Source organism: Xiphophorus couchianus, chromosome 6 (assembly GCF_001444195.1).
Source record: "Xiphophorus couchianus chromosome 6, X_couchianus-1.0, whole genome shotgun sequence".
Classification (NCBI taxonomy): domain Eukaryota; kingdom Metazoa; phylum Chordata; class Actinopteri; order Cyprinodontiformes; family Poeciliidae; genus Xiphophorus; species Xiphophorus couchianus.
In genome coordinates this window covers 5,877,487-5,902,435 of record NC_040233.1, presented here as the reverse complement: position 1 = coordinate 5,902,435, position 24,949 = coordinate 5,877,487, and the positions used below count along the sequence as shown (strand labels likewise).

Sequence of the window (24,949 nt, the reverse complement as noted above, 5' to 3'; positions counted from 1 at the left end):
AGCAAAGGGACGACACTCGGCCGCAAATTCTTCACAAGATCAAGTTTCCCCCCCCACCCCCCTTCGCTCTACAAATTAAAGTTATGTCAACTAAATGCTTAAAGAGAAGCCGAGTCCGAGACGACTGGAAAAAGCATTAAACAGAGAGAGAGAGAAAGAGAGAGAGATTAATTTGATTAAACTAGATCACCAACGTAAAAATTTAGGGAAGCTGGGAATCATGAAAAACTAATAAAAATGACAGAGATTATTATCCAAATTTATTCAACTCAAACGCGGTACTTATGCACAGAGGAACATAGTGTGCATCACTTTTAAGGAGACTATATTAAATAAGATTTTAAAAAGGGCCTTAAGGAATATTTGATGCAATCCCCGCTCAAATCCAGCCAGTCAAGCTGCTGCAGCTCCTCCACGCTTTTGTTGGCGCCGAGCGCATCCACGCCACAGGAACCCACTGGACCTCTGGCTCGTCCAGCTTCTCGACGTCGGCTTTCAGCTCTCTGAATGCCGCGGCGACGTCTCCGTTGACAATCACTTTGTCAAACAGGTGGCCGTACTGGCTGTCCAGCGTCTCAGCCTGGTCGAGCATGTCCTCAAAATCCTCCTCCTGTGAACCCAGAAAAAACACCCCCGACAAATTGAGCACCCTGAAAAAAGGAAGGTTACGAATGCTTTGTTTCCACCATATTTGTTTGGGACGCCATATTTGTTTTTTTTTTATCTCCGGCGTATTCCGCACTATTGACGGACAGCGTTTCCACTGCCAGTTGGACTCTCACTGGGCAAACGTCGTACTGGTTTGACGGCAAACGTTGGCGTGCTGGTACGTCTCCAGCTTGTCGCTAGCCGCCATGTTTTTCTGTGCCCCAATAAGCAGACTTTGTTGTTTGACGCCAGTAGATAGAAAAATGGACAACGGGTATAAAAAAAAAGTTAACCCTTATTCTAAGGTTTACTTCTAAGAATATATTAGATGGTTCATAAGAGAGGCACAAGGGAAGTTGACACCCAATAAGATACTTAACCGTAATTATTTCACACCTAATCATCTTTTTAAAGTGGGTGTACTGGAGAACAGCTTGTGCTGGAAAAATGGAAGAGCCTTGAAGGTGCTTTTATTCATACAATGTGGGCCTGGTCCTTTAGTTCAGCACTATTTGGCGAAAAATAATCAGAACAATGGGAAAATGGCTTGGTATAACTTTGCCTGAACCGGTTCAGCTTTGCTTTCTAGAGGCAGGTCATGTTTGCTTAAAAACGACCAAATATGCATTTGCTTTGGTACTGAATAGTTTCAAGAAACGTCAAGATAGACCTTAGTTTAGGGAATGGATAAAAACAGATTAACCTAATTATTTTTGACTTATTGATAGCCAAATTAGAGGACTGACAGGAGTCCTATAACTTTTGCTTTTTTAAAAAAAATTAAAGACAAATAGTGTTTTGTGGCGTTTACAATCTTAAATTTTGTTGTGAATGTGTGATGTGTATATGCAGCTTGGTTTAGTCTTTCCTATTATTTGTTCTATTTGTTTTAGTGCTCTGCTAAAAATTCAATACACATTTAAATAACAAAAGATATATTGGAAAAGATTAAATCTTACCTCAAGTAAACAAAAATTACCGTATCAAGATTTGTTATTTAACAGAACAAATTTCAATGGCAATAATTTGAATTAGTAATACATTTTTAAGTGTATTGTGTATTATAACCAACTCTCCAATCAGTCAATGGACTGTGTTGTTTGACCCCAGTAGATAGTGCAAACTGGTTTATTGATTGTATATAAGCCAGTTTGGACAGAGCGTTCTCTGGTGACCCAAATGGCCCTTAATTCCATGATTCATTTGGTGGTCTTGTGGCTGTAGAAAAAGCCCAAATCATCACTCCTCCACCACCATACCCGACAGATATTGTGACATGTTTGTGCCAATGTTCTGTCTTTTGCTGTTGCCAAAACTTAATCTGCTTTTGAAGGGATGAAGTCGTCTTCTGGCAATCCCTCCAAACAAGCAATACTCACTCCCCCTGTTTCTGATTGTCGTGTCATGAAGTTCAACTGAAGTTTTGGTTTCTTTGGTGTTTTGCATTTCCCAGACCATCCTTGGGGTAAATTCTCCTGGACATCCATGTGAAGACTGGCAGCTATCTTGAATGTGTGGGGGGAAAAAATCTCCTTAGTGTATGAGAGTGGCCTTGTAACCCATCCTAGACTGACGGGCAACAAACAATTGCTTCTTTGATGTCATTGCTAATGTATTTTCATTTGCTAAAACACACCTGTATTCTCCAAACCAGCAATCCGCTAAAACACCTGCTTTCACAGAGGCCCTCGCTGTTGCTGATGGTTGTTTTAGTTTAACCTGAAGTACTCAAACACAACAGGATACAAAACCATGACCGCAGAGCTGCACTGGGGAGGCATGCCACAGTAGTTACATGCTCCGCGTAATGGCTATAAGACCTTTTCAGACCAGATGTGGTTCTAGTTGAAAGCAGACTTTTTGGATTGGCTCGGACTCTTTGAAGGTTTGGGTTGTTGGTGTCGGGCAAAGCACCAAAGCCTTGCTGCATCGCGGTTCTAATAAGGGCCACACGGACAAACAGAGTCCGACAGTGAATGTAAAGCCATATATCAATTAGGAAAAAGCTTACTTGTCTTTCTTAGTAAATGTATGTGCACTTTGAAATCCATATGCTTCTGTTTGGGGGGAAAAAATCCTACAAGATAAACTGAACCACCACCTGCTTTCAGTCATTGCCTAGAAACATTGCACATCTACAAAAATGCAAACGTTTTTCTGGGCAAACAGCCAAGACCAAGAAAACCACCCGCACACTACCCATAATGTCTTCTGTCTCTTGAAAGTGTCTAAGAAGCAAATTACACGGTCAACGCAAGGTGTGTGCCTGGTTTATAACCCCCACACCGGCCTGCAAGTCTCAAGGCATGCAATAAGCACCTGACTTCATATATCCAGTTTCAGTGCTGTTTCGATGTTGGTCGGAAAACCTTGGTAGGTTACGGATGGGTACGGATGGGCACCCTACATTTACACCAAATGTAAGGTGTTATATTTGATGTAAATGTAGCACCTTAAAACGGTGCTACGTTTACACCAAAAGGTGGTTTTACAAACTGTAGACTCATGGGGGCTGAATACTCATGGGGGCACACCACACCTTACAGACATTTTTCTTTTTTTGCAAAAAAGAAAAAGGTATTAAAACTCTAGGCACATTATTTTGGTCTATGACATTAATCATCAATAATATACTCTGTCTCACAAAGCGCTATCTAGTTTCTATCATTGTTTGGTAAAGTTAGCTTACGATGTTATTTTGGGCCCCAGATATAAAGGTATGTGCTGTTAGGTTGGTGGCTAGTTGCATCTATGTTTGACTGCCTTTTAAATAGCTTATGTAGCAAAATTTTGGGTAACTTGTATAAAACAGAAATGGAATTACAATGTCATAAAAAACACAATGGTTTGTGTACTAGCCAGTTTAATACTGCACTAGTTATGCGTTGATCCATTGCTGCGTAGTTATGACGCGCTGAGCGGCTAACGTTTTACCTGTTGATCGCTTGTAAAGTCAATCCCAGAGACCTTCTTATAGTCCAAATTCCAAATTTGTTCCAGTCAGATGAACCATTTGTGAACAAAATCCATTTATTCCACAATACACGGAAACAGCGTTAACAATGACTCCGCCACAGCGGTCAAAAACCTTTATGCACTTCCAGGTTCAACACTTGTCAACTACCTGTCACCTCTTGGTTCATGTAGTGGAGGCCACAGCCCCATCTAGACACCAAAAAAACAAAAATACACATATTTGGTTCCTATAGTTTGCTATCATGAGATTGCCATGACTGGCTAACCATTAGCTGCTAACGATGCTAGCAGTGCTAGATTTGAAGCTACCTACTAGTGCCAAAATAAAGTCCACCCAAGTATTAACTGCACCGAGTACCACTACTTACATACCATTTTAGATACTCTTCAACTCTCCAGACAAGAAGAAAACTCTCTTTGTGACAATAATAGCTAGAATTAAACGTGTGATGTTGTTATGTGAACCGACAGGCTCACTTTGGAGCTTAGGCTAAAAGTATCCATATGTACTTACTGAAAACATCCTGACTTGCGTACTGTTTTCATCACAGACAAATTTAGCTCTCCGCCTGGTGAGGCGAAGCTCCTCAATCCTTGGCGGTTTCACGAACACTACGTATGGTTTGAATTCAGAAGTGTAAACATGCTTTATTTTCTGCAGAGGGGGGAAAAAAATAACAAAGAAACGATAAGGTCAGATGAACGCATAAAAGAAATGAGGATTAATGGTTTGTGAGCATCTCTTATCTGTCGATGTACTTTAACAGCTACATTGTGGAAGAAATTGCAATTCATAGGGAAAAGTTTTGTTAATTTATTTATTTATTTTATTCTTGCTTTAATTTCCATTTTGTTTATTTTGTACGCTTTCATGATCCACTTCTGATTCAGGCAACTCTTTCATAACCAGTCAAAATCAAAAACATCCTCATGAGATTGGAGAAAAGCCATGAAAATGCCAGTAACTTTATTCCAGTTGAAAAATACCAGAGAAACTAAAACTGTGATTTATGCAGCTCAGTGTTAAATAATACAGTGCCTTGCAAAAGAATTTATAGTCCTTGAATGTTCTCATATTTTTAAGAGGACCCTCAGATTTAACATTTACTGAAATTACATGAATTTATTTGCAGTAAACAGTGCATATAAAGAATGTTTAAAAGAATATGTTTTTTCAAAATACAAGTGTTTTTTTAAATATCTCTTTTCTGATAAATATTTTTAATAAAACTTTCATACTGAACTTTAAAATTAAATATATACTATATTAATGGGATAGCTATAGTATACTGGTTTAGTTGTTATATGTATGGATGAAACATGTTTAATGTGAGAGTAAGTAGATTTGTAAGGAGTGGGAATTTTGATAAGTTTATACTTCCACTCCACTTCCTGGAATATGTAAAACAAAAGTTTTGACATTATGATTCATGCAGTACATGAAGCATAATGTACTTATTCAAAAATAAACTAACTAATCTGATAGAAATGTGACAAAATGCCATATGACTAGTTTTGCAAGGCAGTAGCTGCGTTTCCATTAACCATAAAATTGCCAAAAATTGCAATTACGAAAATAAATTTGCTTAATAAAAACATGCCATTTTGAAATTTTGAAAAGAATTCATGTTTTCTTATTTGGTTTCTCACTTTTTTAACCATCACATGAGTCACGTGATCAACAGCCGGATGTTGCTACTGGAGAAAACGATGACAGGAAGTACAGGAGGGTGATGGTTTGTGTTTTGTTGGACAAAGTGCAGCTGGCTCCAGCTGAGCGCTCACAGCTTTGCACAGTTAATAAAAAGTTTTGTTATTTGAACGTATTGAATCCATAACTCTTCTGTAAAATTGCCAACTACAATTTCCCCAAAATGCAGAATACGTAGCCTCTCCTAAGTATAAGGGGCTTGTTGCTCCAACGCCTGAATAAGACACCAACCTCTCCTCTGATTGGCTGATAGATGATGATCACTAGCTCCATGGCTGAAATATGAATATATCTCATGTAGCCGTTTACATCTGTCGCTACCACAATTTTTAATGACTTCTCGCGTGAACAAGCTCGTTCACCACATTTGACTTTAATTTCATTTCTTATTTAATGGAAACACAGCAATTGAGAAATTGTATTTCTCGACGTTGGCGGAACATCACCAAAGATTTGTGCACATTTCTAACGGTTAGTGTTCATCAAAACTGAGTGAACGTGAATGTCTTTTTGCTGGGGTTATGCTTACACTTGGGTGAACATCAAGGAGGCAGACTTTGCCTTCAGCCATCACTCTCTGCACCGAGTCCAGATTCGACCCGTAATAGTTACCTCTGTACTGTCCATACTCCACAAACCTACAGACACGGTGAGGCAAGCAGAAAACCGGGTAAGAAGGCTTTGAATGGTTGAATAAGACCCCCAATGGGCAAACAGCTCAAGTAGTGCCACTTATCCCTCACCTGTGGTTGAGGATGAGCTCCTCAAACGCCTGAACTGAAACAAAATGATAATCCAGGCCTTCGCTCTCCTGTCTCCTCTTCTCGCGCGTCGTGTCTGCAAAACGGGAAAAGAGACGGGACACTGCTTTGTGTTCGCGGGGAGAGAATTTACGCTCCGCGCCGGACGTAAAAGCCGAAAGTAATGAAACTTCAAGATGTGCAACTTACACGGCACACTGACGCCATAGCGGTCCGGTTCGGAGATCACCAGCCTCCTCTTCAGCTCGTTCACGCCAACCCCGCTGGGCCCTGGAGACACGGATGAGAACACGGTATTCTGAATGTGGGTTTTAATTCTCAATATCACCGCGTGGTAATGCTTTCCTTGAGCGAAGCCCAACGGTAAATGACACAGCTGTCTTTATCATCAGAGAATTAGAGAGCAAATGAAAGTCAGACAGACGGAGCTCTGATTTCATTCGAACAATGATGCTCAAACAGCCTTCCGTCTGATCGGTCTTACACTCTCTGGGAAAGCCATAGCGTCGTATCTAAATGTGCCATCTGCAAAGCCGTGCAGTATCGGTGTCGTTATAATGTAGGATACACAGGACGGAATCTGCACACACACACATACACACCCCCACACACACGCGCAGGCATTCGTCCACATGTTCAGTACTCTAGCAGCCGGGATTGATGCGCAGCCAGATTGTATCCGTTTCTGTTGGGGCGCAGTCTAAAAGCAGGATTCCTGTCATACCTGCCTTTTCCATCACTGGGTTCCATGAGTTTGATGCATAACCAAATATCCAGTTTATGGACTTGCTACTCTTTCAGTGCTGATGAGCTCCACAGCTGTTATGCAGATCTCGTAGAGGACTATCATCAGGCTCGTTGGACGCTCTCCAATCGTAATTTCTTTGTAAGAGCTACAGGGTATACGTACCACGCCGTTTGGCGGTAAACAGGTCTTTAGCTTAAGACGAAACGTGTAAGCGATGCAAACGGTAACGATGTTCCTCCAATTTGGTTTAACATCCTCCGCCTGGTCCTGGATTAGAAACGGCCTTCATTGTCTCGCAAAGGGGAGACTCGGTTTTGGGTTTTTCCCGTCTGTAACTTTTCATTGCAAGTGAGCGATATATTCCTAATGATGACCTAACGATGTCGACTCTCCCCAGCGACAGTCGACAGTAAAACGGGACCTGGAGTCGAGGTTAGCCCCAACTCAATTAAAGGAGTCTAAATGTAAATCCAAGCCGTCTCAAGTGCTCCAGATTGATGATACACCTTCTGGCGGACATCATGAGGGATCTGATTCATGAGCATTCGTCTCTGTCCTCCCAGTCAGCTATCTTTTATCTCTTCCCTATCTGACCTTGCTTTTACATCTCTTCAGCTATTGGTGCTTCTCGCCGTCCCGTCTTTCACCTCTCAAAATGTACTTTTTCTTCCTCCGACTCCCCACATTTCCTCCCTTGTTTTATTCCCCCTCGGTTTTTCTGTGACCTTCAGTTGTATCCTATTATGACATTAACAAGACCTTTGGCGGCGCTCGCAGTGGAATTCCCTGTGGGGAGATAGAGCTCAGAAATACACAGAGCAGACCTGCAGGATTGGCAGGAGGAGTGAATGCGGGGTTGGACCGCTGCGTTACTTAAGTGAACGCAATATATTTTGACTCGCAGATTTCTGACACTGTTTACGTGGGTCTGATGGGAAGGGATCATTTTTCCGATCAAAAGTGGAGACATAAATCTTCATCAAGGCGTTACTTTTTTTCTTTTGATCAACAACAGGCTCGACATGCTTTATTTAAATAAATAGGATGAAGGTGTTTTGTGTTCTCTGCTGAGCCATAAAAGCAGCAGATATAAAGCAGAATTCAACGGACCACAGCACCACGGGTTGTTTGTTTTTTTTTTCTTCCCCCCACCAACTTTCACTATGTACAGTACGTCAGTGTAGTATATCACAAAGCTGATACACATCAGGTAGAAATCCAGCCTTTGAATACAGATGCATTTTTGTCTTTTTTTTCACGTACCGACCAGGACAATGAGGCGGTGTCTGTCCTTTGGCTCCTTATGGTAGGGTACCACCTCGATGTAAGTGCGGGGACAGATTGCACCATGAATCTCAGAGCTCCACCTCCGTAACTGAGCAGATTTCCTGGCTCTGCTGCTTTTCCGTCCGAGTCGGAAGCTCCTTCTCAGACCGGCTGGAGGAATAAAACCGACAATAGTCTTTAAAGAAGTGTCTGAAACTGCAGAAATCTAAAATCTAACTATTAATTAGCCAGTTGTGGCTAACTAATAAAGCTATTAGTTACCCATAGCTAGCTAATAATTTCTTTGGAAGAGTTACATCATGTCACTCTTACATCACATATGTAACAGTTACATTGCTGAACATTTGTGTAAATGTGCCAGAATTAGCCAAAAGGTGATATTCAATCTGTTGTTCTTGGATAACGAGTAATGTGTCTCGCTAAAAACAAAGGTTACACAAATGATTTAAGTTTTGTCAATAAATACAATCAATACAAACAGTAAAAAACAAAATAAGGAAACTACAACACAATTATTATAAAAAGTGCTAAGTTAATCCTGCGTCCAGATGGTAATTCAAAACGTTGACAGGTGTAACGTTGTGCTGTGTGTGATTTAGCGTCAGAACCTTCTGCTTATGAACCCGCCATCTTTTCCTCCTGAAGCAGAAATGCAAACCCCGCCGACTTAAAGTTCAACATTTCAGATCAGGTCAAATTTTCATAAATCCTGAAGCAAAATTACGGTTATTTGTTTTGACGTGTCGCATCGTTTCAGGGCCTGCTCAAGTCGTTCAGCGTTGCCCCTGGCGGCGGGCCAGTTGGGACCGGCTTGTTTAACGGGACAGATTATAAAGCTCAGCGCTAAACACAGAGCGGAGAATTACTGAGTGGCAGACTGCGAACGGGCCCTGCTTCAGGAGCAGTGTGCAACGCGGGAGCATGTCTCAGTGAAGACACAAGTCGGTCTGTCACGCTTTGCTGGTGTTCTGTCTGACTTCCAGCTGCTGCAGCGCATCTGTGGTCTGGCTCCTCCGGGATCGGCTCACGATCAGAACCACCACTCTGGTGGCATAGCCAGATTGTCCTCTTTTTTTTCTACTAATTTTAACTCCTCTAGCATGTTTAAATGTGTTCCTTTTTGGCCACATAAAGAAGAATGTTCCTCTGTGGAAAAAAAGAAAACGTTAAAGGGGCAGTAATATGTAAAATGGATTGTTTTCTTAGCTTTATGTCATGCCATAATGTCATTTCCACATCAAAAACACACTTGGATTGTTGCTTTGATTCTTTCATGCATGTTTGGGAAATCCTTTAATCTCCCGTGGCAACCAATCAGCTGTGCAAAACGCCCGGGTGGACCTAGCCCCGCCTTTGAGGCGCAGCTCACCCTAGAAGTGGCAGTTTCCAAGGTTATGAGCTTCCGGGTCACAGAGCAGCACTCCCTCGTGACTCCCCCACTCAGCTCCTCCAGACTAGCCAGCAGCAATTAGCAAACACCTGGTGGAGCTGCCCATCTGTGGAACTCATCATACGAGCTACTTCTCAGTGCAACGCCGGTAAAAACGTTAAAGGGTTAACAGAAGAGCCACGTTGTGACGACTTCCTGAAGGCGGAGTTTCAGAAGAGTTTTTAAAGTGACAGAGGCCCAATTTCAAGGCATTAAATTATGAAGTCAAGTTTGACATACAGTATGTAACAATTTTATAACAACTGAAGTTAACATAGTAACTTGATTGCACTGTAAAATGGCACTATGTGCCTGGAAAGCCCCTTTAAACATTTGCGTTGAGTCTGAAATGTAACATAAATTCATATTTCTTCTATCTTAAGTCTTTCTGTCAGAGAATCTCTAGGTCGTTTGCAAATGAATCCTGCTGCAGATCGGTTTGGATGTGCTGCAAATGAGTCTTGCACTGAGCCAGTACAGATGAAATGATCCGGGTTTCATTCTGCATCACAAAAGACTCAAATACAACTGGATATTATTCCATACAGTGATCAGATGTTGCTCATGAAGTATAAATGGCGTTCTTGGGTTGGTTTTGAAACATGTACAGCCCTGTGAGAAAATAAGAGCATCCCTCAAGACAGGCTTGCGAAAGTATTTCAACATATTGATGTTTAATTTTGAATTTTAACAATCCTGAAAATGTAATAATTGTTTTGTTGTTTATTGGCCATTGTGCTTTGAGGCCCTCGTTAGTGACCTGCAGCGGGCTGCATCCGCTTTTCTTCCTGGTGTCAGATTGCATAAAAAGACGGATTCCTTCTACAGAAACAAATCGTGTTAAAGCTAAAGTATTACAACAACTCATTCTATTATCACCACTTTGAAGGAAGACACACACTTTATTTTAAAATAGGTCCATATTTTACATTAAAAAACAAATTTATATCTTCATTTTAGTCTGTTTTGTGTTATACTATGACGCTAATACATGTACAATGACGTTTCTACTTTCGTAAATACACAAACACATACACGTATTAAAAGGATGAATTATTTTTTATGGTATAATTTGTTTGATGTTTTGAGCTCCATTCACACATTGCTCTAAACATCACTGTGTGTTAGTTTAAACCAGTAATCCATGGATATTTTTGGCTAAATGGAGGTTTTTGGTAAAACATGGTTGGCGATTTTACTGTAATTATGTTATTTAGAAAATGTGTCAGGGCGTACGACCCTCACATCAGACATTATTGGACATTTTGTAGCACTTTGATGATTTGAGCTGTTTAAATCGTTCGATATTGAGTTCGGCGCTCCGGACTGCTGAAGAGAGACTAAAGGAAATGTTGTTGACCGGACAGATGAGTGTAAAACCTTCAGACCGAGACGTTTTCTCACTCATGTCGTTTTAGCCACACAAGGAGAGGAGGGCGTCCTAACTTTGTCCTCGTCTAGAAAATGCGTTTTTGTTTCGGTCTTTTGCTTGACAAGTAAAACAAAATTAAGTTCCCAGGTCAAGGGAAACAGGTTAACATCAGAATGTTAACGTTTCTTGAAAAAGAATTGAAACATTCAGTGATGTGTACTGGATTTCCCCCGCGCCCCGACTCCTTTCATCAACACCGTTTTTACTTCTGAAACCCAGAACTACCAGACGAGGTGTGAAAGTGTCCGATGAGTGATTTCAGTCCCTACGGTCGTTTCAGTTTCACTCTTGTTCTCTTCTATCTGGCGTCTTGCGGCACTTTTACAGACAGAACTGTAGCTATGGCAACGTACTTTCCACAGCATTTGCGATGCGAGTTTGATATTAGGTTCAGATTTGACCTTTATCCCTCTGTCTACCAACATGTTTGTCAATTTGCACTCAGGTAACAATAATGGATCTGTTCCAGCTGACATTACTTTGATAAATACATTCATCACCCTCGTAAATATAACTTTGCAAACAAGAAACCCACACAGTTTTGGTTTATTAATAGCACTTCTAAATAACATATTTCATGGGGTGTAAACGCCTTTAAGTACCTAAGTACAAAGCCAATGTCTGGGCAAATTGTTGGTCCTTAAATATAGAAGATGAAGGAAAACATATTTTTAAGCCCAAAAAAATAATGAAGTTTAACCTTTCACCAAGACTGTTTTGAATAAAATACACTGTACTGTAATTAGAACTTAAATAAATCTGATTTGATTGAATCCAAAAGAATTAGAGTCATACAAATCGAACTTGAAGACAAATTTGCGGCTCATTATTTGTGGATTTCATCTATTCACAGATTTTTCTGTGGATCACAACTCCAACAAATTATTTGTGGAAAATTCACAAATAATTTTGTGTTTGCTGATTTTTTTTTCTTCATTTTTTCATTCAGCAAATAGCTAGCACTTCAAATAATGCCATTTAGCTCTCTTATCAGCTGGCATTTCCAAAGCAGCCAATCCGGGACCTCCGTTCATTTTCCTTGGAGCTGATTGGCTGTACTCTCAAGAGCGGAAATAGCAAAAACTGTGGACTTTGGTTTCTGTGTTGGTGGCAAAACAGCTATCATTGGGTGTATTAGTGGCATATTTGGTGTCTGGATTATTAAAATAGGCAGTATCTCTACAGTATATTCAGAGACCATTTGAAGTATTTGTGGATTTCAGACGCTAATGCTTATGAATGTGACACCTTCTAACAGGGCTGAAGGTAAAGATTAGCAGTCTTCTTTGTGGTTTGGATTAAAAGTTGCAAATATACACTTTAAAGCAGCGTCTTCTGCCATTCCACAGCTGAATCACTTCAAGAACACTTTTATTCTATGCTGCAAGTGAAAATTAAAAGAAAAAAAAAACTGTCTTCAGGTAGGAGTGAGTGTGCTTTGAGTGTCTCACCAATGTGGATTCCTGTTATGGCTCCGTAGTCTACATCCTCTGGGACTGGAAAAACTGAAGGAGAGAAACAGGAAATGTGAAAAACCGTCATTAAAAATTTTTTTTAATCTAGAAACATGAACTTCATGCTCATTACAAACGTTCTGAAATACGTTAGGCTTGTAAAATTTAAGTAACTGTGAGTACCATATGAGGGAGCCCGTTCAGTTCATGGATACTTTTAACAATCTTACTTACAGCAAAGATACGGCTCGTAAAAATTTTATATTTTGGGGGGTGGGGGGCAACCTTGAAAAATACACACCGGTCTTGGAAAAGTCAACGTTTTAAAATGTTAAACTTGTGAAGCGATTCATCGCATGCGTGCTTATTTTATGAGTTGTGCCGAAGGAAAGCTTTCAAAAAAACAAAATGCGTACCGACAGTGCCTTCCATGTCATCTGCCGAGCATGTGGAGAAAAAAAACACAAAAAAAAGTTATTCTCCTGTAGGGGGGGGAGGAGGTGGTTTCCACTTCTCATCCTGGAAGATGTTCTTTACAAAGTGTTTTATGCTCTTCGGATGATGTGGCTTTATGAACTGAAGCAGTGGTTCCCAAACTTTTTGCGCTGGAGGCCAAAATTGGCAAATTTAAACTAATGGCGTGGCACAAAATGAATCAAATTAAAAATGCAAAAAATTTGTTTGCTGTGATTATTTTTCCTAACTACGATAAAAGTTTTTTTTTTTTTTTTTTTTAAATACAATCTGTGTATCATTAAAAATCCAAAACATGAAAAGGGCTTCAGACAGTTGCTTTATCAAAAGAACGGCAGACAATTTCCCAATTTTTTGGGTCAGCAATTGTTTTCTGTTCTGTTGGCCAAATTTGTACCATTCTCGACTTGTGGTCAGGGACCAAAAAAAATTCTTTCACGTGTCAAAAATGGCCCCATAGCCACAGTTTGGACACCCCTGAACAAATGTGATCACCTGCTGGCTTGATGTTCTGAAGCTTGAACAGGGCTCTGGGTCGCTGCAACGCAACTCTTCTGCAAGAGATTAAAAAAACAGAACGAATATTTGTTCGATTTTCTGTGTTTTTCTTTCCCAACATTTGAGCAACTGGCGGTGTGAAAAGATCACTTTTCGTGCAGCTGCTTTGACGGGACGAGGCCCGCCCGACCGCTGCCGTCTCCGAGGCGACGGGCCTGCCACCAGGTGTCGTCATCTGTGCCTACGATCTGGAGGACGTCGCCTCGTTTGAAGGCCACGGCCGCGTCTTTACACGGGACGGTCGGATCCTCCGTGGGATCATAGTCGAACAGCGCCCGCACAAACACCTGAGAAATGACAATTTTAAAAAAAAACATTTTTTAGGCTTTAAAAACTCAAAATGGTGAGAAAAATGGAAAACGACTTATTTTTTCTCTCTCATTTGTCTGTCCTCTGGCTGCTGTTTGAACATCTGTATGCTGACAACAAACACAGCATTTTTTACTTCATGCTAATCTGTCATTTTTGAGAAACGACTACAATTATTGAAAATAATTTGCAAACACTGCCTGCTCTCAAGTCTGTTTCCAGCTCCCCTGTCCAACGTGCGCAGCGCACAACACGGCTGTGGTCCTTAACTCTTTCTGAACACAAAGATTGTAGACCTGCAAATATTTTCTGTACGGCATAACAATTAATTATTGTTATTTAAATAAATGGAGCCCAAACGGTAGACAGTGCCAAGGGATTCTGACTATCTCAGCAGATGTTGAGGAGGAGGCTGTGGTATACACTGCAAAAACACAAACTCAAACAAACGAGTATTTTTGGTCTTTTTTTGGGCAGATATCTTAGTTCACTAGAAATAAGACAAAACTAACTCGTAACCTTTCAGCACGTTTTAATTAAATAATTTTTCTAAAATTGCTAAAAACTGTCAGATTATTACACTTTTCCAACCTAGAAATGTTGTGTTTTTGCAGTGCAATGACAGCAAACCGGATGATAAAAGAAAAAAAAAATTAACCAAATGAATCCAATACAAACAAAGTAGGGCCTAATTCTTTCCACTCCATAATTTATGTGCTACTTTGTGTTGCTGACACATAAAATCCTAATAAAACACATTTAAGTTTCTGGTTCTAACATAACAGAGTGTAAAAGTTAAAGGGATGCAGATTCCAGTAGACTCTTCATAAATTCATGTAGCCGCGCTTGAATGCGAAACGCTAAATGAAAATTAAAAACAAGACACACAGCATGAGAAGTGGCTTCATTGTTTGCTCTACCTTTGTCACACGTGATGTCATTTCCTCTTTGGTGGATCCAGGAATGATTTTGAATTTAACTGCACCCTCAGAACAAGCCTACATAGAAAGAAACACAGAAATCTATTTCATGTTCAGGACATTCAAACATAAAGACTCAAAACTGAAAACCATTTTAAAAAATCAGTTTATATATATATATATGTATATATATATATATATTTTTTTTTTTAACCAGCCAATTAATAATATTCAAATGGACAGTCGGTTGGAAACATAAAGTGAAATGAACGGTTTAAACTTGTCTGATAGCTTTCTAGTCAATCTTCACTTTATATTTCAGATCATATCAGGGCCATAAATTTCCTCCAGGGCGGCAGAAGCAGAATGTATTGATAAAACCCATTAATTAACTGTTAAAATATTAATAAATAATTGTCTTTGCCTTCGATAAGTACTTCTTAAATGTAACTATTTCATTTTTTTCTTTTTTCCATTGATTAGTCCCTTCAGGATTTTGTTTTTTCTGTTTTGTTTTGTTTTTTTTCAATAAAGATCAAAAGAATTTCTGATGCTAATTTAGAATTATTTGCAGGATATCTATCACAAACCAAAACTTGGCATCAAGTTTTGGTTTGTGATAGGTGTACGAAACACCGCCACCTGCAGGTGGGAGTTAGCATTCAAGTAAACGAAATGTTTTGGGCCATTTTTGCAAAAGATATGCAAAAATCTTATAGTTATGCATTAACCACACGACACACAATAAAAACATATGGTGAAAATGACTAAATCAAGGATAAGAAATAGTCATTACTAAGAATAAAAAACTTAAAGTGACAGCAACCAATCAAGTATGGTAGATGAGGAAGCTCTTGAGGTTTATGTATATCGTTTAAGGAGGAATTTATAAAAGCACTAAACTTAAAACCATGTTGAGCAAACTCACCAAAAACCTTGTTCATTTTAGAAACTGGCAGAATATTGTAAGGCCTTGATGTTGCGGATCCGACTAAAGGAGACATGCGAGTTGATTTTAAACTTAGAATTCAGTTGGAAATCCAGAAGTTTCCTCACCAACCCACTCTCCCTGTCCAACATGGCTGCCACATGCACACATTGCAATGGAAGTTACAGTAATATACTGTTTATTCGCGCCTTCGGACTGCTTGTTTCTGTCCACGTTAGTCGCAAAAATAGTGCCGCAGCGTCACTTTGCAAACACATTCTTTTTAAAACTGAGGAAAATCGTAACAAGTATCCGGCTTACAACTGGAACACGGTTAAGCGGAAGACATAATGAGCTCTAACATCCGTTAAAAGGCTACGGGAGCCTGTGTAGGACATTATTTCATTGACGACTTGTAGTAGCAAGTCAGCAAACCTCACCCAGTTTCAGCTTTATCACTCACAAACTTATGCTTTGCTGTTTTTGTACCACACTAGCAGTCATAAAAATACAAGTTAAAGCAATATGTCGTCTTTAAATGAACAGTTAAATAAGTCAACAGTAAGAGGAGGAACAAGGATCAGCAGAAAAATGAGACCAAGAAGTGACGTGACTCACCAGGAGAGGAAGGATTTCTTTTGGCTTCCTGTGCTCCAGTGAAACTCCATTCACCTCCTTCAACTCGTCACCTTCATGAATCAGGCCTTAAAGACACATCGCGTCATTGTTACTATTACACGTTTGGAACATGACTAATTACTGAACACAAACATTTTCCAGCAAAACGCTCAGATTTTCCGTCAGCTGTTCAGAAGAAGAGCTGCAGTCTTCCGGAGTTCCTGAATTCGTATGCGGTGCAGAGTAACACCAAGCTTTCCCTATCACGCGTGGTGCTGCGGGCTGCCGGTCAGCTGGCTCAAACAAGGCTCATGCACGTTTCCCTCGCTTACAAGAAAGGCGACATTGCTGAAAAATTGCTTTGGCTCCAAAAGTGCCAGACCTGCAGTCAAATTTGTAGTCGCCAAGTTACGTTAATTCAAGATTTCTAAACCTGCAATTTATTAGAAGAGCTTCAAATTCCACACATTTTTTTATTTGTTTAAGAGTGGTAATCATAAATATCTGTAGTTTGATGGCTACGTTTGCAGCTTGATTGATAATTCTATTTGTTGTGATGTAACCGAATTATAATCAATAATGAAATAAAAGTTATCACCTATGTCCCAAATGTGTACTTTGTTTGCTTGGAATCGATGTACTCTGGCTCTGGAGAAACGACCTAAACAATGTATACGTCGCTATTTATTTTTTATTTATTTCCTCAATAAATCATTTATTTTTAAAGCGGCAGCTGTCAGTGTGGGAGTGGGATATCTGTTCAGCAGCAGAATGCAGGCTAGCTGATCAGCTGAGTCAGGAGTTAATCTCAGCTTGGTGCAGGTTTGTTTCTCCACAACAGAAACAGAAGGTCTGCAACCTTCACCGTCCAAAGAGCCATTTTCACCCTCTGCACAATAACATTAAACTCATTTATTACTCAAACGTCACATGACCTCTTGGAAGGGGGGAAAAAGTTATATATCTACTATAGGACTGTTGTTGTCACTGTTTTCTTTCTATTTTTAGGTTTTGAAATGTAGAAAAACATGAAACTTTGTAATATAGATTAAAAAAAGGATACAAATGTTTTCTTTTGTATCCTTTTACAAAATATTGATGTTGATATTTGTGGAAAAAAAATGTTAAAATCAGTGTTTCCAACCTAAAGACAAAATGCCAGTTCTTCTGTTGTGTCAATTCGATGCAGTTATTCAACGACAGAGGAGGAATTCACACTAAAAATCCACGTTTGTTATCATATCTGCATTTAAAAACATCCGTTGGTTCTTTAAGATGACTAGTCAATAGGTTTACGCAAAAACAAAAACGACCCACATTTTGTACAGTGTTTGCTTTAACGCTACTATTAAATTTTGCAGATCTGCGTTCTATATTTTTAATTGCTATCAAAGCTATAATAAATAACCACAATCAGGATTAATTAGACCATCCTATGTGTTCTCTTTGCGTAAGCCGCTTCCTCGTGAAACTGTCCTCACCGTCTTCAGTCAGAGGCTTCTTCAAATTCGACGCGGCACGGACTGCTACAGGAGACCTTTGAAGAATCTTGAATTAATATGAGTTTCAGGAAACATTTGATGTCCCCTTTGGGATCGGTGAAGTGTTTTTGAATTTGAATTCTTACGACTCCAGCGGTCTGCTTACCGCTCTTATCGGCTGAGCCTCCTCTCATGATCCTGGCGACGACGATGGCCCCCGTGGAGTTGTCTTTCTTAATTGTCGCTCCCTTCGCTCGCACACAAAAAGAAGAACCGACAAACAGATACAGCGTGAAGATAACATACTGACTCTATAGCAGAAACGCTTTGAGCTCCACTCATATGGTTTGTTTCATAAATGTATTTTTTTTAATTATTTAGACGCCTTCGTGTTCCAAACAACGAGCCGCACAAAAGCGCCGTTATTTACAACAGATGTTATTGATGCGGCGAAGCAAGAATGGAAACAGCATCTGATGCAATGGGCGGGCGGGCGGGCGGGCTGCGATCGGCTCTCGCTCGGGTGAAGCCCTGTTGTCTGGAAAATGGGAACATGTTGGATCGATCAGCGGGACAAAGTCAGAGGAGGGTCAGCCCTCTCTTTCAGACTACCATCGCAAAAATGTTCACAGTTATCCGTCCAAAAGTGTCTCTCGAACGCAGCAACGCCAGAAAAAAATGCATGTTTGCTAGATGAGTCACGGAGAGCTTTTTTCTTTTCTTTTTTTTTTTTTGTGTTTCTATTCCAGAGATGTTAATGGAACTTTATCTTCTGATTTGCAATATGTCTACATAACCTGGCAACCTGCATATTTGCATATTCGCTAAATCTTTTATTGATTCTTTACATTTTAAATGTGTTTCTGAATATTTTTTCTGTTGAGTCAAAACTGAAATATGTTTATGTGTATTTGATGAAAAACTTGCAAACTAAAAAAAAAAAAAGAATCCAGAGGGTTTTTTTTTTTTTTTTCAATTTTCACTAAAACAACAAATTTCGAGGTTTTGTGGCATTGCTGAACATCTGCCGCTCTCGGATCCTCGCAGGATGTTTTTTTTTTCTTTTCCCCTTTTCTCGATCCAGGAAACTTTTTTTTTTTTTTAATTAAGAGACAATGACATGGAATAAGTATTAAAGCAGAACATTTGAGCCTCATCAGGAAAATGGCCCGTGATTAAAGGCCTCGAAGCTAATCAATGCGCACTAGAAACAGAAACATAAATTAACCCAGGCCTTCTAAATCTGCAGTGCTGCTTTAATGACTCAATTATGATGTCAGTGTTTGCATTATTTCACTTTAGATAAACAGAACAGCTGGAGCCGCGGCGTGTCGTGTGTCACAGTGATATGTAGCGAAAAGAGCTGTGGAAAGAAATAAAGTAAAAAACTTGGATTGAGAACGAAGTTAAAAGTTTAAACACAAAAGCAGAACAGGCTGCTGCGGGAGTCATCTCTTAGGTTCCTTTTAAATTATCCTTAGCAGGCATTTTGTCTTGCTATGAATGCGTTTTTGAAATCATATATATATATAGCCTATACATATATAACTAAAAAAAAATTTAATATCAACTACATCTACCCCTAAGCTCTATATGTCTCAAATTCTGCAATGTGGCTGGGTAACTTTTAGAAGCTGAAGCTTTTCGGTGCAGCTGCATTAAATGCCAGAACAGCCATAATGTAATAAATGAATAGTTATTACAATTTTAACATTACAGTAAGACATTTTATTATTTATTAAGACGTTTCATGTGAAATTAATTAAAACGAGATTTTTTCTATATATCTTAAAACTATGTGGAATTATGTACGTTTTTATTTATTTATTTTGTGGCTCCTGTGCTGCATAGCGGGGGGGGGGGGGGGGGGGGGGGGGGGGGGGGGAGTAGCTCATTGAATATTTACAGTTAACGTTTGGCTAACAATATGTTAATTAATTATAAATCTTGATTATATTAGCTATGTATTTGATTATATTTTTTGTAATACTTAATTTCCCTGCTAATGACTCTTTTGGACCTCCAAAGCCTACAGTGTTTCTGCTGGTTTATTTATGATTATTCCATCTGCATTTTTGTGACACCTAGCGGTGACGTCGGCAACTGCAACCAATCCACTTCATCGTCCTCCCGACCCGAATCTCTCATCTTACAGCCATGCAAGAAAAACAATACAATTCAAGTGACTTACGATTAAACAGAAATTTGAGCAATTAAAAAATATATCCTGAATAAATTATATATATATTTTTTTGCACTTCTGTATGGTTTTTTTTAGCAATAGGTTTAGAAATAAATGAAAACTCTTTATGTAAAAAATTTGCACTGTAAAACGATAAAATGAAGTGAGAAGTCAGAGCTTTTGTTGATGGTCTGATTGCAGATTGACTGCCACACAGATACTGACCAGTGGCTCTTTGGTTTTCACCAGGCTCACAATTTTGACTGACTCTTCATCTTCCTCCATTGCATCATCAGGTAGGGGCGGCAGAGCAGGCTCAAAGTCTCTCTTGGCTACAGAGTCATGGGTACGCAGAAGACTCTGGAAAAGGACACACAATAAAAAGATTGTAAATGTGTCCAAGACCCCCTTCACTCTGACGTTTGTCCTTTCTGTTGTTTTTTGTCACTAATTGCCATGGACTGTCTCATTTGTCGCCTGAAACTCCAAACACCAAGACGGTACTCTGGCAAAACAAGACAGAAGTCAAACTTGTTAGATTTAGTGGCCAAAAATGGTACAGTGTGCGAGTCAGAAAAAAACAATTCACACATCAGATGGCACCTTCCAGTAGGAGAGAGACCCTAAACATCACTGCCAGGTTTACAATGGAAAGGTTTATGAACATTATTCTAATGTTCATACATTAGAGTAACCCTGTCAAAGTGCAGACTAAAATCCAGTGAAGAACGTGTTGCGAGACTTGAATAACAATGTTCACATGTTGAATCTGGAGGTGCTTTGCAATAAAGAATCGCTAAGAAACTTGTTCCTTGCAAAGTGGGTGCAGATAAGACCCAAAAGACCTGCATCCAGGGTTTCTACAGGTTTCACTGACTCAAATTTAAGACTTTTTCAGACCATTATGAACGTGATTTAGACCTAGTAAGACTAGCGATTTATCTCCTCATTTAAAATGATCTAAACTTCTGACTTCAGAGTTTGTGTTGCATCAGATGCATCTTTGAGATCAGTGCTCGCAGTGGCAGTGACCGTTTTATGTCCAAACTGTAACATTTATGGGGTCTGTTGAGGCTTTTGGCAGCAGCTTTGTACTTCCAAGCCCATAAGCGCAAAATGCACGTAGCATCATAAGGAACAGGAGTGAGCCAGTGGCAACGATGAATGTCGTCCAGTCAACTGGAGATAAAACTTGAAGTTCTCCAATCTATGACAGATGCAAAAAAGCTAGCTAGCTAGCTAACTAGAAGAGGGATATTAGCAGCTAGCACAAAATGCACATAGCATTGTACAGGTTGGATACAGGAATGAGTTAATGGCGAAGACCAACGTAATCCAGTCATCTGCCAATAAATGTTCAAGTTTCCTAACCTATCTGTCATGGGTTAGAAAACTTTAACTTTTAAAATTTAAGATGACTAGCTAGCTAGCTAGAAAGGGTATATTATATTTTCTTCTCAAAATGCATATAGTATCGTAAGGGTTGGCAACAGGAGTGATCCAGTGTCAAAGACAAATGTCGTCCAGCCCATTGTCAATAAATTTTAAAGTTCTCTAACCCATGACCAATCTAAAGAAGCTAGCTAGCTAGCTCGAAAGGGTATATTAGCAGATAATTATTTATATATATATCTTCCTTTATTTAACCAGGTAAACCCCGTTGAGATCTAGATCTCATTTTCAAGAGGGACCTGGGCCTCTTGAACCTGCCCCCCACAAAATGGGTGTAGCATCATGCAGGGTTGGCAACAGGCAGTGGCCAAGACTAACATCGCCAGACAACTGTAGATAAATTTGAGCCTTGTTTGCCAAGAGTCCCAGAACGCAATGAAGATATCTGGATGCGCCTAAAATAAATAAATAAATTAAACATAGAATATATGATATTAAATAATGCTGCCATGACCAATTTTAAGACCTGTGATTAACCTATTTAAGTGCAACTTCAATTTCTAATGAATTTAAGACATATTAAGACCTTAATTTAACCTACGTGAATTTAAGACTTTTTAAGGATGCGCAGACACCCTGTCCATCTGTAATTGTAGCAAAACACGTTCAGTCAATGGGGACATGCATTTACAATATGCACTACTTTGTACGAGTCTGTCAGACCAAATCCCAATAAACAATTGCTTTTGCGAGACGGCAACAGCCGCTGTATTGCTTGCTTTGCGGAAAGACGTTATTCACAAAAGCCGTTAATCTTTCACTGCGAGCGTGGATTAAAACGTGGAGATTTACCGTAACGAGGAGGAACGTGAATACGGGAAACATCTGCTCGTCAACTTCATTTTTACCAGTCAGACAATCCATCTGTCAGTAACTCGACTGGATACACCAAAGTCCATCAGCACTTGCTCTGTTCAGAACCTGCCAGCGCGTGAGCAATTCGGCTCTGGCTACTTTCATAAGGTGTTTTTTTTTTTTTTATTTCTTTTTAAGGAAACAAACATTAATTTACAGCATATTATATCCAGCATTGCTCATAAGTACGTGTGAGCTCCAGCGCCTCGGCCAAGAACATTAGGGCTGTTTAAACAAACTTTAGCTTACCGGCTGGCTTTGACTCCTCGTAAATTACGAAGATGAAAACACACACACACAAACACACACACACACGACACGCGGACAATCTTTGGCAACACATTCTAAACGAAAATACGTCCTGTGTGCATTTATGAACGTATGAGTGCATCTGAGACGCGGCTGTCAGCAGATTCGACATAGGAAAACATTCACCGGAGCAGTCTGGGCATCTCCGGGTCCGCTGTAATGAACATAGTTTGGGAGAACATTAGCTCCGGTGCCAGTGTGGTTAATATATGTCAGCACCTCCCGGGGGGGCGGCGGGGATGTGGTGAAAATCAATTTGAATACGTTTTACTTACTGCTGGATTCATTTGTCGCTGCGTGTGACTCATGTTTGAGTTTATTGTAGGAAACAGAATGCTGTCGGCCATTATAACTCCTGTGTTCAGTCACTCTAGCGGAATGACTCAAATGAAGCGTGTTAGCATAAAAATGTAACTTTTTCTTTTTTAAATTTATAGGTACATTGTTCAATGAAAAATAACTCCGCTTCTAACAGCGTTAGTTGTGAACATGCTTATTTCACTGCCATCCCTTTAAATGTGAACCGCCCGGGCGGATTAAAGTGAAAAGGAAAATGTCCGTGACAGTTTGTGCTTTAGTAATTACTAGGTTTACCGCTACAGCAACGTAAACTGTCATTTGAGTCTGATTAGACAAGCCATTAAAATATCAAGCAGATGATGAGTAAAAATGAACTTTGCGTCAGGAAGCCATGCTATTCTGGAAACGTTGGGTCAATACCGTTGACACTGATATTTCTGGGGGGGTTTTCTTTTAAATTGCACTTTAATGTTTGTGGTCATTTTTCAATGGTGATTTCATGTATTTAAGTAAAGAAGCTGATTACAGACCTAATTATTGCTAAACCTGAAGATTATTTTTCTAAAAAAGAAAGAAAGAAAGAAAGAAAGAAAGGACAAGAGAAGAAAGAAAGATCACTTTCTAACAACATGATGTGGGCTAAAAAGCAGCACACCCTGCCTCCAAACTACAGAATTTCAAAAACAGACGGGAAACACTTTTGTCTGTTCGTCTGGAACGGGTTACACGGCCACTTTGTAGACTTTGGGACTCCATTGAGTACCATTATCCACAAATGGAAAAGAGGTGAACCCTCCCAGGAGTGGCTGGTCTACCAAAATTACTCCAAGAGTGCATTGACACTTAAAACAAGGAGGCCCAAAAGGAACCAAGAAGATTGAAAAGCAGAAAAATTACCCAAACCACATCAGTAAATCCACCTCTTTTTTCACAATGGGGAAAAAAAATGTTTCGGATCAGCCTAGTCAAAGTATGATCAATTGAGATGGTGCTAAACAGGCTTTCCATGCTTGAAAGCCAAACTCCAATGTGTCTGAATTAAAACATTAAAAATTACATTCGTGGAATCAAGGTGTTAATGTAAAAATGTGTCACCGGATCTTTGAAATGGTATCATCAAACGCTGGATGTTTCTGACCTACTGTGCTTTTATCATACCCACCAGGCAGACAATAAACATTTTAATTTACTTTGCCATAGTCAACTCATCGTCCACAATATGGAAATCGTCTTATATATCAATCAGGAAGTCTCTCACTGTTTTATTTTTGGCTTCATTTCCGGTGAAAATCTGTCAGATTTGACAAGAGTCCGGTGGCTCAAACTGGCAACAGAGAATGACTCAGAAAATGACTCAGAATAGAGAATTACTCAACATTTTCAAATCATATGATGCAAAAAATAAATAAATAAATAGATAATTCTACTTGAGACCTGGTTGTCTTTTACCCATATGAACACAATCCATGAAAACAAGCAACCAAAACACCAGATAAACTAATGCAGAAAAGCCAAGGCAGGAGGGTGTGACGTTTTTTTTTTTACAGGTACAAAATGGAGGAAGCCTGTTTGGGGCTGAAAGAACGAAATGACATCATGGGGCTTCTTCCAGTCCTGGCTTCTGCACTGTCAAAAAAAAAAATTTAATTAATGTCTCTAATTTACAGTAAAATACCGGCAGCTGAGATTGCCAAAATTTGACCATAAAAATTGCGGTACAACCCAGTATTTATACGAAATTTTACCATACAAATGTCTTGGTTAGAAGAAACTTTGTCGTTGCGTTTACTGCTCTGGGTCCAAAGTTCTCTGTGTTTGCAGTGTACTTGACTTGAAATAAACACTCATCTATCTGCTTTTGTGGAGTAAAGGCCTCGACAAAACACAATTCTTAAATACATTTCCAAGTAATTTATAGAAAGTATTCTCTGAACGAAATGAGTTAAACGGTAGCCTAACCCGTCCTTAAGATCGTCCTCGTCTGACATCAAAAATGAAGGAGTATGTTTAAGACGTAAAACCAGGAAACCAGGATTGATTGATCGGCTTGGTCAGTATTAAGACATATTTAGCTGGGTCCAAATATTCCTTCATTATAACTTTTATTTTTTTGGGCA

The 24,949-nt window shown here is 39.5% G+C and overlaps 1 protein-coding gene across 4 annotated transcripts in view; it reads right to left on the bottom strand.

Annotated features, from left to right (window-relative positions):
- Window positions 1-247: 247 nt before the first annotated feature.
- LOC114146623 (MAGUK p55 subfamily member 7-like) overlaps window positions 248-24,949 on the bottom strand; it is a 29,934-nt gene continuing 5,232 nt past the window's right edge. Inside the window, exons 1-15 of one of the 4 annotated variants that reach the window (XM_028020876.1) lie at window positions 22,161-22,831; window positions 20,142-20,276; window positions 17,901-17,982; window positions 16,254-16,339; window positions 14,708-14,785; window positions 13,569-13,765; window positions 13,416-13,474; window positions 12,863-12,883; window positions 12,444-12,497; window positions 8,108-8,281; window positions 6,286-6,366; window positions 6,079-6,172; window positions 5,865-5,973; window positions 4,139-4,279; window positions 248-610 (exon numbers count right to left, since the gene is read on the bottom strand). In XM_028020876.1, coding sequence (XP_027876677.1) covers window positions 380-610; window positions 4,139-4,279; window positions 5,865-5,973; window positions 6,079-6,172; window positions 6,286-6,366; window positions 8,108-8,281; window positions 12,444-12,497; window positions 12,863-12,883; window positions 13,416-13,474; window positions 13,569-13,765; window positions 14,708-14,785; window positions 16,254-16,339; window positions 17,901-17,982; window positions 20,142-20,276; window positions 22,161-22,232 — 1,614 coding nt within the window. In that variant the 5' untranslated portion in view covers window positions 22,233-22,831 and the 3' untranslated portion in view covers window positions 248-379. Of the gene's footprint in view, window positions 611-4,138; window positions 4,280-5,864; window positions 5,974-6,078; window positions 6,173-6,285; window positions 6,367-8,107; window positions 8,282-12,443; window positions 12,498-12,862; window positions 12,884-13,415; window positions 13,475-13,568; window positions 13,766-14,707; window positions 14,786-16,253; window positions 16,340-17,900; window positions 17,983-20,141; window positions 20,277-22,160; window positions 22,837-24,949 lie in introns of those variants that run through there. The other 3 variants (XM_028020879.1, XM_028020878.1, XM_028020877.1) reach the window with 3 other exon arrangements.